Here is a 9709-nt window from a genome sequence, read left to right as displayed (position 1 = left end):
TCACTGTTACAAGAACAATGAAAGGCAGTTTGGCATCTCTCCATGTGTGAAATACACAATAGCGTAAGTATTTAAACAATAACACAAACAATGTACATTTACACAAGAAAGATATGTGCAAGTTATACATACACACACACACACGTACATACGGATACACCCAGTATTCTTCTATACAGTATTCTTCACTAAGATTTATGTACATCTACTTCTACTAAAAATGAGATCTACTAGCTTGAATATTCTGACTGGCTTGGCCATCAAAGAATATCTCATTTCTTTGCTTTGAGAAACACTTGGGCTTGTTACGACCCGGCTCAAAGCCGCAACATAAAAAAGGAGACGAATACCAGAGTATGGGTGAGAAGAGGGTTTTATCTTAAAATGGAAAACCAGGTTGGCTAAAATGGCTAATGCCACCAAGGCAAAGACAAGTGAGCTCCCTGGGAAGCTTGCCTCAGGTAACAATTAGTCACAATTAAGATGGTGCAGGGACTTGCCCCTGACAACACAGACAGGGGCAAGACAGTCTGAATTTTAACTGTAGTGCTCAGTAAAAGTGAAAGCTGCATTCAAGGCAAAAAAAAAAAAAGTGTTTTTTCAACAGAGTGCAAAGAGAGGCAGTAGGTTTGTGGTGGTCAGAAGGAATGCAGATAGTCACACATAGCTGAGCACAGAGTTGCATATCCTCCACCCACGCATCTGCAAACACACTCACACATTGCAGCCAGTGGTGTTCATGCATCTTATGTGAAACCTATAACCTAGTCTGCCATTTGTGGTGTGGTCCTCGTGTTCATCTTTGGTGATTCCTGCTGTTGTATCTTATCTACAATGTCATGGTTTACTGGCTTTTCAGTGGTGCTGTTGATGACTTTTCCGCTGTTGTTTGCTCAGGAGACAGGTTAGTAAACAATTTTTAATTTTTTTTCTCTAAATTTTATTTTCTTGATAACGGATGGTGTCATCGCCAGAAAATCTATCTCAATAAAACCATACATGATACGTCATTTCTAATTATACTCCTACATTAAGCTAAGAAAATCATCTAAATATAAAAATATGTATGTAGACATATCCGTGGCAGTATAACCTTGTTATAATCAAATGTGTGTTAATAACAGCTTGTAGTCTGACCATTAACCGTACTTGAAAGTGAGGCTTAAAGGTTTTGGGAATAATAGAAAATGTTACAGTATGTGAAATATTTATTCTAATCTTTTCACTGACTTAATACCAAAGAAGCATCACTCATAAACATAAAGCCTGAGGGTATCACTGCTTACAACATAATATTGACCTTCAGTATTTGACATCATCGATACATTTATACTAACCTTTTGTTTTTACACTGGATTTAAAAAGTGACCAGAACAAAGTGAGGAGTAACACCCCCCAAAAAACTCAGTGTCAATATGATATAATAGGCATTAAGGGGTTACAGAATGCAATGCACAGGTCAAATCTCCTTTTTTCACGTAATTAAAAGCAGTATCTTATCCATCAACCTCTTTTGACCAAGTTGACTTTAGTTTACACAACTTAGCAGTGTCTCCAGCCCAGTAAACCGAGACTCCAGCATATAGCGGCTGACTGAATTTGGTTTGGACTTTGTGAAGGAGAATCATTTCTTCAGAAATGCCGTAGAATGACAGTGTACCGGCCCTGTGATCCAGGAACACCCCTATTTTGGGCATCTGAGAGCCTGAGAGTAAAGTTTTCATATTGTTATGTCTGAAATAGTAATTAAAGTCAAAACATCCTAATGCCCAAGACTTGTCGTTGTTTCCAAATCCACTCTCATCCCCAGTTCTGCTAATGTCCTTGTATGCAACAGCTACTAAAATTCCCCCACCGCTTCTCTCAACCTCCCAGTAACAACGTCCAGTCAGACTCTCATTGCTGAGGCCTTGAAGCCAGTGAGTGAATCTGTCTGGGTGACAGTCATATATTTGCTTTTCTCTCATCACTGTTGCTTTTGTGTTGCCTTCAGATAATGATATCCACGGGTTGATAGTCTGGGGATCCAACGTGATTTTACGAGAATATTGTAGGAATTCTTCTCTTGTCTCTGGCTCTGGGATTGGCAGTAAAACATCCACTTCAGTCACTTTTAGTGAGATTTTTGGCCATTCCTCATTTAGAACATTTTCCAGCTTACCTCTGATCTCTGACAAAGCCTCTGTCACATGCTCAAAGTACAGGGGAGGATGGACATCTAAGCTGGGCAAGTCTGTGGACTCACTTAAATGTGACAGTGAAGGGTAATTAAGTAGAAACTGGATGTGGTCATCAGTATTTGAGAGCAGCTCTAGTTCCGCATCCTTCACCCACAACTCAGCAATTTCCTGCTCCAGTTTCTTCTTTAACTCTGTAACTCGATTAACTTCAGCTTTCTGCTGGAATCGGATTTGTTCATTTAAAGCAGAGCTCATTTTCTCAACAAGACAAACTAGTTCTGTGAAGATCTTTTTGCTGTCGTTCACTATTTTATCTGCAGAGAAATTGATGGCCTCAATCTCCTCCTGAAGAACTTTCAGATCTTTTTCTCTGTTCTGAATTCTCATCTGGATTTTTTCCCGACTCACCCCAAGCTTCATCTGCTTATGGTTTCTTTCTGCTTTAGCTGAGACGGTGTCGTGATTTTTGTGTTCATCAACAGAGCACAAAAAGCAGATTGCCTGCTGGTCAGTGCGACAAAAGATCTTCATCACCTCATCATGATGAGAGCAAAATTTCTCCTGTAGATTTTTTAGCGGTTCAACCAATTTGTGCTTTTCAAAGGCAGAGGATTCGTAGTGAGGCTGAAGGTGGAGCTCACAGTAGGAGATCCGGCACACCAAACACGACTTGAGGGCTTTCAGCTTTTTGTCAGTGCAGAAATCACAGGCTACATCTCCAGGCTTGGCATAGCAGTGATCAGCTGGAGCAAACTGAAGTCTTGTTTTCTTCAGGGCTTCAACCAAATCAGCAAACATGGCACTTTTCACCAAGTCTGGCTTTGGTGCAAAGGTCTGTTTGCAGTGAGGGCAGCTGTAGCTTTTATTATGTTCTTCTTCAGTCCAGCGGCTTTCAATACAATTCATGCAGTAGCTGTGCCCACAGGGAATGGTCACTGGCTCCTTAAGTAAATCCAAACATATGGAACAGCAGAGCTTTTCTTGGTCTAGCTCCATCGCCATTTCACTTGATAATACATTTGAATATACAGTGACTCCGATAGGGAAAAGGGTGTGGTAGTCAGCTTACACAACATTCCAGTAAGAGGAGTGGTTTATTAGAAGAGGAAGTGTGCTTTGAGTCCCTATTTTCTCAGTGAAAGTTGCATGACCTCATAAGTCTTTTTAGCGGTAGCAGAAAAAAAATATGTCTAGATATCAGGTATTTCAAAGATACAGTTTCACTTTTCTTGATTTATTTCTGTTAGAAAAAGTAAGCAATTCAAGGAAGAATGAAATATAACCACAATTTATCTGACAATTACTGATCTGTTATTTTGTTATGAAGAAAACCTAGACATCTAGTTTTTACTCTTGCTGTAAAAACATAAGCAATAATATTTTGATTAGTAATCCTTAAAACTGCAGATAGCAGTAGAAAAAAAAACATGCACTGTTTGATCGACAAAGCACAGCAGTGAGTAAACTTCCAGGCAGCTGTCAGGAAATTCAACCTGCCACAACATGGGTGGTGTCGTTTTTGAGAGTGTCCTGACCTATAAGGTCCTGATAATGAGAAGCAGTAGCTCTGGGGCTCACAAAAAGGCCCTTCATAGAGTTAATATAACTGTAGAGAAAACAACACACATACCTGTTCCGAACAATATCATAACATCCTGCTGTCTCTGGAAAACAACAAACATCATAAAAGACCCATCACACCCAGTTTACCATCTCTTTGAACAGCTCCCATTGGGCAGATGATATTTTAACACACACCAGTAGCAATGACTTTATGTGACTCAAAAATGATTTGGGAATTCAATTTATTTTCATGAAGTGAGATATTAACACTGGGTTTTTTTTATGTTCTAGATAATTTAGAAGTCCGCTACCTACAGAAGACATTCACTCCGTCTATAGGCTCATCAGTCACACTAACTTGTGAGGCACATTACGACTTCGAATTGTGTGGTGTGGTGCATGTTGTGTGGCATGATGTCACCAGTGGAAGTGTTGAGCTAATTAACCCCAAAAAGTACTTCACAACAGTGAGTGAGACAATCTCTGAAGGGAAAAGACGCAGACTGGTTGTGACAGAGATCCTCAATGTGACACCAAAGGATGCTGGTACCTTTCAGTGCAAGGCTATGTGTACAGCAAGTGGAGAGACAGCCATGGGCCATTTTATCACTGTTGATGTCGAAGGTATTTTCATGATCAGAGTCACTAAATATGTCATTATTATTTTTGAACTTTGATTATAACAATCTACTCCTCAGTACGGCTTTGTATTTGAGGAGTTGAAATATTTGTAATTTTTTAACTTTGTGGGAAGGCGGGGAGATAAACTCAGTTTCTACCACATATGGATTTGATGTCTCATTCTGCTGTTCTGTCTGTTCTTTTACAGATCAGTGACTGAGGCAGCTGTTTTTTTGGATGGATACTTTGATGAATATTGTTCAAAAAGCATTTCAAGAACACCTCTTTGCTCTGTTTTGGCTGAATGAAGTAAATGGATCAAACATATTTTTCACCATTTTTTTATATTACAGCAACAAGTGATTTTTTTTTTTACAAATTTAATGTTTCATCATAGAGTATAACTGCTTCAGTTGCATATTAAAGATTTATCGTATCACTACGACTGTCTGTAATCTCTTTAATATACAGTAGTAGTAGTCCCAAAGCAGCTACTTTTTATTTCTGTGTCATTTAGAATAGGGGAGGCTAATATTATAATACAAATCTATTTTACTTTGTATATATTAGGTTGTATTTTACTAGTGCTGTGAATTTTGGACTAATGTAAGGGAACATTAAAAATACATTGAGAAAGAATAAAGAAATATGTTGCTAAACTGACCTACCATAAGTAAATGCAGTTCTTTCTGGATATCAGATTCTGTCATCATTGCCAGAATAATTTGGTGTGGAAACTGAAATTAAACAAAATGCAGTTTGGAAGAACAAATTAATAACAACCAAGCGTTAAAATTGCAGCTGGAAGCCATGCTGTGCACACATGTTGAAAGTGAAAGCAGAGAAGGAAAGAAACCCAGGCTGCTGCAATGTGGAGAGGTTCAGTGGAACAAACAGACCTTTAAGTACGTGCTGGTCTGACTGTGTCGGTGCAGTAGCTGGTTGCAAAAAAGGTGTGAAAAGCCACAGCAACCATCACCAGGTTAAAAAAAAAATCAAGGTTGGAGCTTGCCTCTATCTCTCAGACCACAATGCCATCATCCAAATTCATACTCGCCTATTTATTTATTTTTTAAAACCACACACTAGAGAGCACGTAGCCAAGGCAGAAATAATTAACCTGAATTGGGATATATGATGATTAATAAATCATAAAGAAAGAAAATGTAATAAAAAAATAAAACTCAACAATACAAATAATCCCCAAAAATATAGCAGAAATACTAATAAAACATTAATTTCTCCAACAGAATTAGTTAGTTGTATTTATTTTACTGATCAAAATCATTCATCATATTTTATTTAATGATTGTAAAAAAAAAACCATAACCTAGAATGAACTGGTACGAGCATCTTTAACTGTCTTGGCACTTTCATTTCTCGCTTTACTAGTAGAAAGCTCGAAGAAGCCAAACCACGGGACAGGAAACTGTATCAACTGCATTGTACTGCTTTGAAGTCAGTCTTAAAGCAGCGTGCATGGTCAGATTAAATAGGGCACCTCGCTTAACATATCACCGGATCTCACTAATCACACTTTTCAACATTTTTAAGGGTGACTGAGCTCTTAATTCATGAAAAAATTTGTTACGTAGAACTGAAGCAAATGGCAATTTCTCAGGAATGAGACTAATTGTCATTTCGTTACATTTTTGGTAACTACAACTTTTCTTCCAGAACCACAGAAAACGTTTTCAGAATCAGAATATTACATTGTGTTAATTAATGATACAATCTTCATGATTGTAATCTAGTCCTAGTTCAGCTTTACTAGTTAGCAAATTATGAAATTACTGTCATGAAAATGCATATTTGTTCATGTTTAAAAACATACGTGAAATGTTTAAACAATATAGCCCACTTTACTAGCTCAATATATTACAAGATTGAATTATGTTTTAATATAAATATTTATTATTTTAATCTTTACCCACATCCCATTCACTCAAATAATTGTCACTTTGGATTATTTTATTTGACTACATTAAATTTTAGAGGGATTTATGCAATTTTGATACTCACTGTGATTTCTAAAGCCGCCCAAAATCTTTTACTTTCACCACTGGGTAACATATAAAATCTGAAAATGGTAATTTCATATCTGTGACATGAAACACTGTGATGCCAATAAATCGCACTGTGTCAAACACCAAATTACATTTCTGTTTTGAGAGGCACAACAAATCTTTAATGTGTTCTAAACTGGGAAAGTCAGTGGGCGACATAGCTGCTGAACAGGAAGCCACATTTAGTGCATGTTGCAAGTAGCTTGACAGGCCCTAAACCGATTCACCACAGTGGTCTTTTTTAGCAGAATGTACAGTACAATGAAGGCAAACATACATGAATGCAAAACTTAACTAAACTGCATTCACGTATAAAAGCTCTTATATTTGTTGTTAAATCGAAACAACGGCAAACATGTTGATCTTGGGAGCAGCTTATGGTATTGTAGTAAGGGCAGTTCTCTTTTAGGCCTTTGTGTGTCACAGTTGAGAACTTTGATAGCTTTGTGCTCATACTGCTTACAGGTGTTTATGCTTCAAAAGACCTTTTCCAGTGTGATCAATATAAATTTTTTTATCAACTAAATTGTTTAATATGGAGTCCTCGAAATGGGTACAAGGAAGAAAAAATAAAATAAAATAATTTTCCTGTCATTAATTTTTTGTTATTGTGTTTTCTCCATTAAATAGATTTTTAATTTATGCATTTTTAGTAGCCCGTGTTACTGTTAGTCTTTGAATTGATTGCTACTCAGAAATCAAAGGAAATAAAACGTCTTCACAATAAATATTTAGATTCGAAGGTTGTTCACACACTTGCTCATCTAGTTTTTCATATAGACTGAAATGTCTTAATCTACAAGTTGAAAAACATTACAGAATAATAATTTATAACTCATAGATAATTGAATTATCTATTTTGTATTTATGCTTTGGGCAATGTGGATGTCTTAGATTTTGGCATCCTAGCAGCCTTAAAGGTTTCTTCTCTGTTTCTATACAATGAACATTCAGTGACATCTGCCAGGGAAGACGTTTTCATTGAATCGTCTGAAGGAGAGATAGTTAAGATAGTTTAGAAAAAAAGGCTCAAATTTAGCATGTTTATTCTTAAACGTGGAAATATCCATACATCCACCACAGGGATTCATGGCCCATAAAATGTGAACCTCAAACAGAATGAGAGGCTTTGCTTTTTCATCCTCAACAATTTTTTAAAATTTCACATCAAAAAGTGGGAAATTATAAAACACAGATTACCATGTCCTCTCACAGTATATGTGGGAAAATAATAAAATACATTTATTTAAAAAAATACATTTTTAAATGATGACTTGAACTCAATATTAGGGGAATGAAGGGCAAGAAAGTCATAATTCTATTAGCAATCATATTACTGGTTTATATTTAAAGTGTTTCTCAGAACGGTATCACAAACTGTGAACGTTTAAACAACCATGTTTAATGCCTTTTCTTTCCCCTGAAAAAAATCCAATCAAATCCCTTTAGATGTTGGGAGCACAGCTTTTCTGGGAGCCTTCCTCAGGTGGTTTGGTCAGCAGATAGCAGGAGTACATACTGCTAAGTTACCTTGATGGCCCAATTTCCATTCTGGTAAAGTTTTGGCACACATTTCCCTCACCTTTTACTGTCCAGTTTTTATCTAACATTTCAGTGCTATGTTTTGCAAAACCTCTGTAGATCTGTGAGACGACAAACGCAAAGTTCAGCACTCTGGTTTCATAAATTTGCTCTGCAGGAACACTCTGGGTACACAAAGTCCCTCCTTCTTGTTGACAGTCTCTCTAAGAACATAGTCATTAGAAACGCACTTGAAGCCCGTCTTCTCAAACAGCTCAGCCAGGAACTCTGAGGGCAGTTATAAAAAAGAAAGAAAAAGGTTTAGAGATTTTCTGATGTGTCATAAAAAGATGAAATGCATAAATTGAGCCTTCTCTACTTGAAAAGGTTATCTCAACAATGAGTGACCAAGGAAGGAAAGGTCAATGTTCTTGCATATGAATGTGCTGATATTCTGAAATAAAATAAAAGGTGTGAAGCCTCAATTCACACATTTCTAAACCGGTAATATATATATCTATCTCTAATTATAGAGATAAGCTAAGTTAGTATCAACAAAAAATAACTTCCTTAAAATAAACTACTGACCTTTAGAGAAAAAGTAGGACCTAGTTCCATCTTGCCGTACATAGAGGTTCTCTCCCAGCTTATTTCCGGGTTTAAATCGGAGCATGGCATGGTCATAAAGTCCGTAGTCCCTGAAGAGGATAAATCCCCCAGGCTTCAAAACCTTAAGATCACATGCAAATCACATTAAACTATTTCAATCTGACTAATGTGGCACATTAAAAGCATATCGAGAAATTAACCACCAAATACATCATCAGATTAAAGGCTTCTTTCAATCAAACATTTCGTTTTATCCACATTATGAGTACAGAAAGCAAGTGCTTGTGTAGTTCCAGTAGGAGAGAACTCTCCCACCTATCATTTCATTTAAACTATACAAGCTGTTGGGAGTACAGACTTATACTAAATCTATCCACATGCCATCTCTGCTCTCACCCTGCTAATGTTCTCCAAAACCAGCTTCATTTTGTCAGGATGGACAGCTGACAGGACGAAGATGAGTGTGATGACATCCACACTGCTTTCTGGCACATTTTCCATCAGGTCATCTTTAGTTAAATCACACTGGAAGGCACAACAGCGGTCGGGGCAGTACAGAGGGTTTTGCTGTTAACACAAAGAAAACAAAGGAAAGAATGTTTTTTTTTTTACAAAATTCAGTGGGGTTTTTTCTTTTTGTTGATTCCAAGATTCTCAGGTTAAAATGTCTGAATCCATTGAATGTAAAGTAGTATTACAGCTTCACTAATAGAGCTTACTCTGACAAATTCAACAGCTCGTGGTGAGAAGTCACAGGCATAAACAAAGATGTTGAGGTCATCCTCGAGCAGAGGGAAGATGCAGTTTCCAACACCACAGCCTGCCTCCAGCAGCACCAACTTCTGGGACTCAAACTGCAAGCCAGATGGGACAAAGATAAATTAAAAATAGCCACAAACAAATGTAGTATCTAAGGTAAAAACAGACTTTGTACAATCAAACAAGCTTGAAAAAAATCAGTATTTGGTATGACCACTGTTATTCCTCAACACAGCCGGAATTCTCTTAAGTAAGCTTTCTTGTAATTTCTTCAAGAGGCCTCCAGGAATAGTTCTCCATGCTTCCTTGGGTGTTTATTGTCTTATGTAGTCTGGAAGATGAGTGGATGGTGGGGTGGGTGCAGTTTTCTCTGTGGTGGGGTTGGGTGGA

At 37.3% G+C, this 9709-nt stretch overlaps 2 protein-coding genes across 2 annotated transcripts in view; both read right to left on the bottom strand.

The window, feature by feature from the left end:
- Positions 1 to 676: 676 nt before the first annotated feature.
- Positions 677 to 3436, bottom strand: LOC102297606 (tripartite motif-containing protein 16-like). The gene has a single exon (XM_014335890.2). The coding sequence runs from the start codon at positions 3180 to 3182 to the stop codon at positions 1497 to 1499; it is 1686 nt and encodes a 561-aa protein (XP_014191376.1). The 5' UTR covers positions 3183 to 3436; the 3' UTR covers positions 677 to 1496.
- A 4023-nt stretch (positions 3437 to 7459) lies between these two features.
- mettl6 (methyltransferase 6, methylcytidine) overlaps positions 7460 to 9709 on the bottom strand; it is a 5231-nt gene continuing 2981 nt past the window's right edge. Inside the window, exons 2-5 of the mRNA XM_005929504.2 lie at positions 9280 to 9414; positions 8957 to 9127; positions 8540 to 8681; positions 7460 to 8239 (exon numbers count right to left, since the gene is read on the bottom strand). Coding sequence (XP_005929566.1) covers positions 8097 to 8239; positions 8540 to 8681; positions 8957 to 9127; positions 9280 to 9414 — 591 coding nt within the window. The 3' untranslated portion in view covers positions 7460 to 8096. The remainder of the gene's footprint in view (positions 8240 to 8539; positions 8682 to 8956; positions 9128 to 9279; positions 9415 to 9709) is intronic.

Source organism: Haplochromis burtoni, unplaced genomic scaffold (assembly GCF_018398535.1).
Source record: "Haplochromis burtoni strain Fernald_Lab_line unplaced genomic scaffold, NCSU_Asbu1 Contig_124, whole genome shotgun sequence".
Lineage (NCBI taxonomy): Eukaryota > Metazoa > Chordata > Actinopteri > Cichliformes > Cichlidae > Haplochromis > Haplochromis burtoni.
This window is presented reverse-complemented; position numbering and strand designations above follow the sequence as displayed.

Coding starts and splice junctions, on each gene's coding strand:
- LOC102297606 (XM_014335890.2), bottom strand. CDS start 3,182: ATGGCGATGGAGCTAGACCAAGAAAAGCTCTGCTGTTCCATATGTTTG.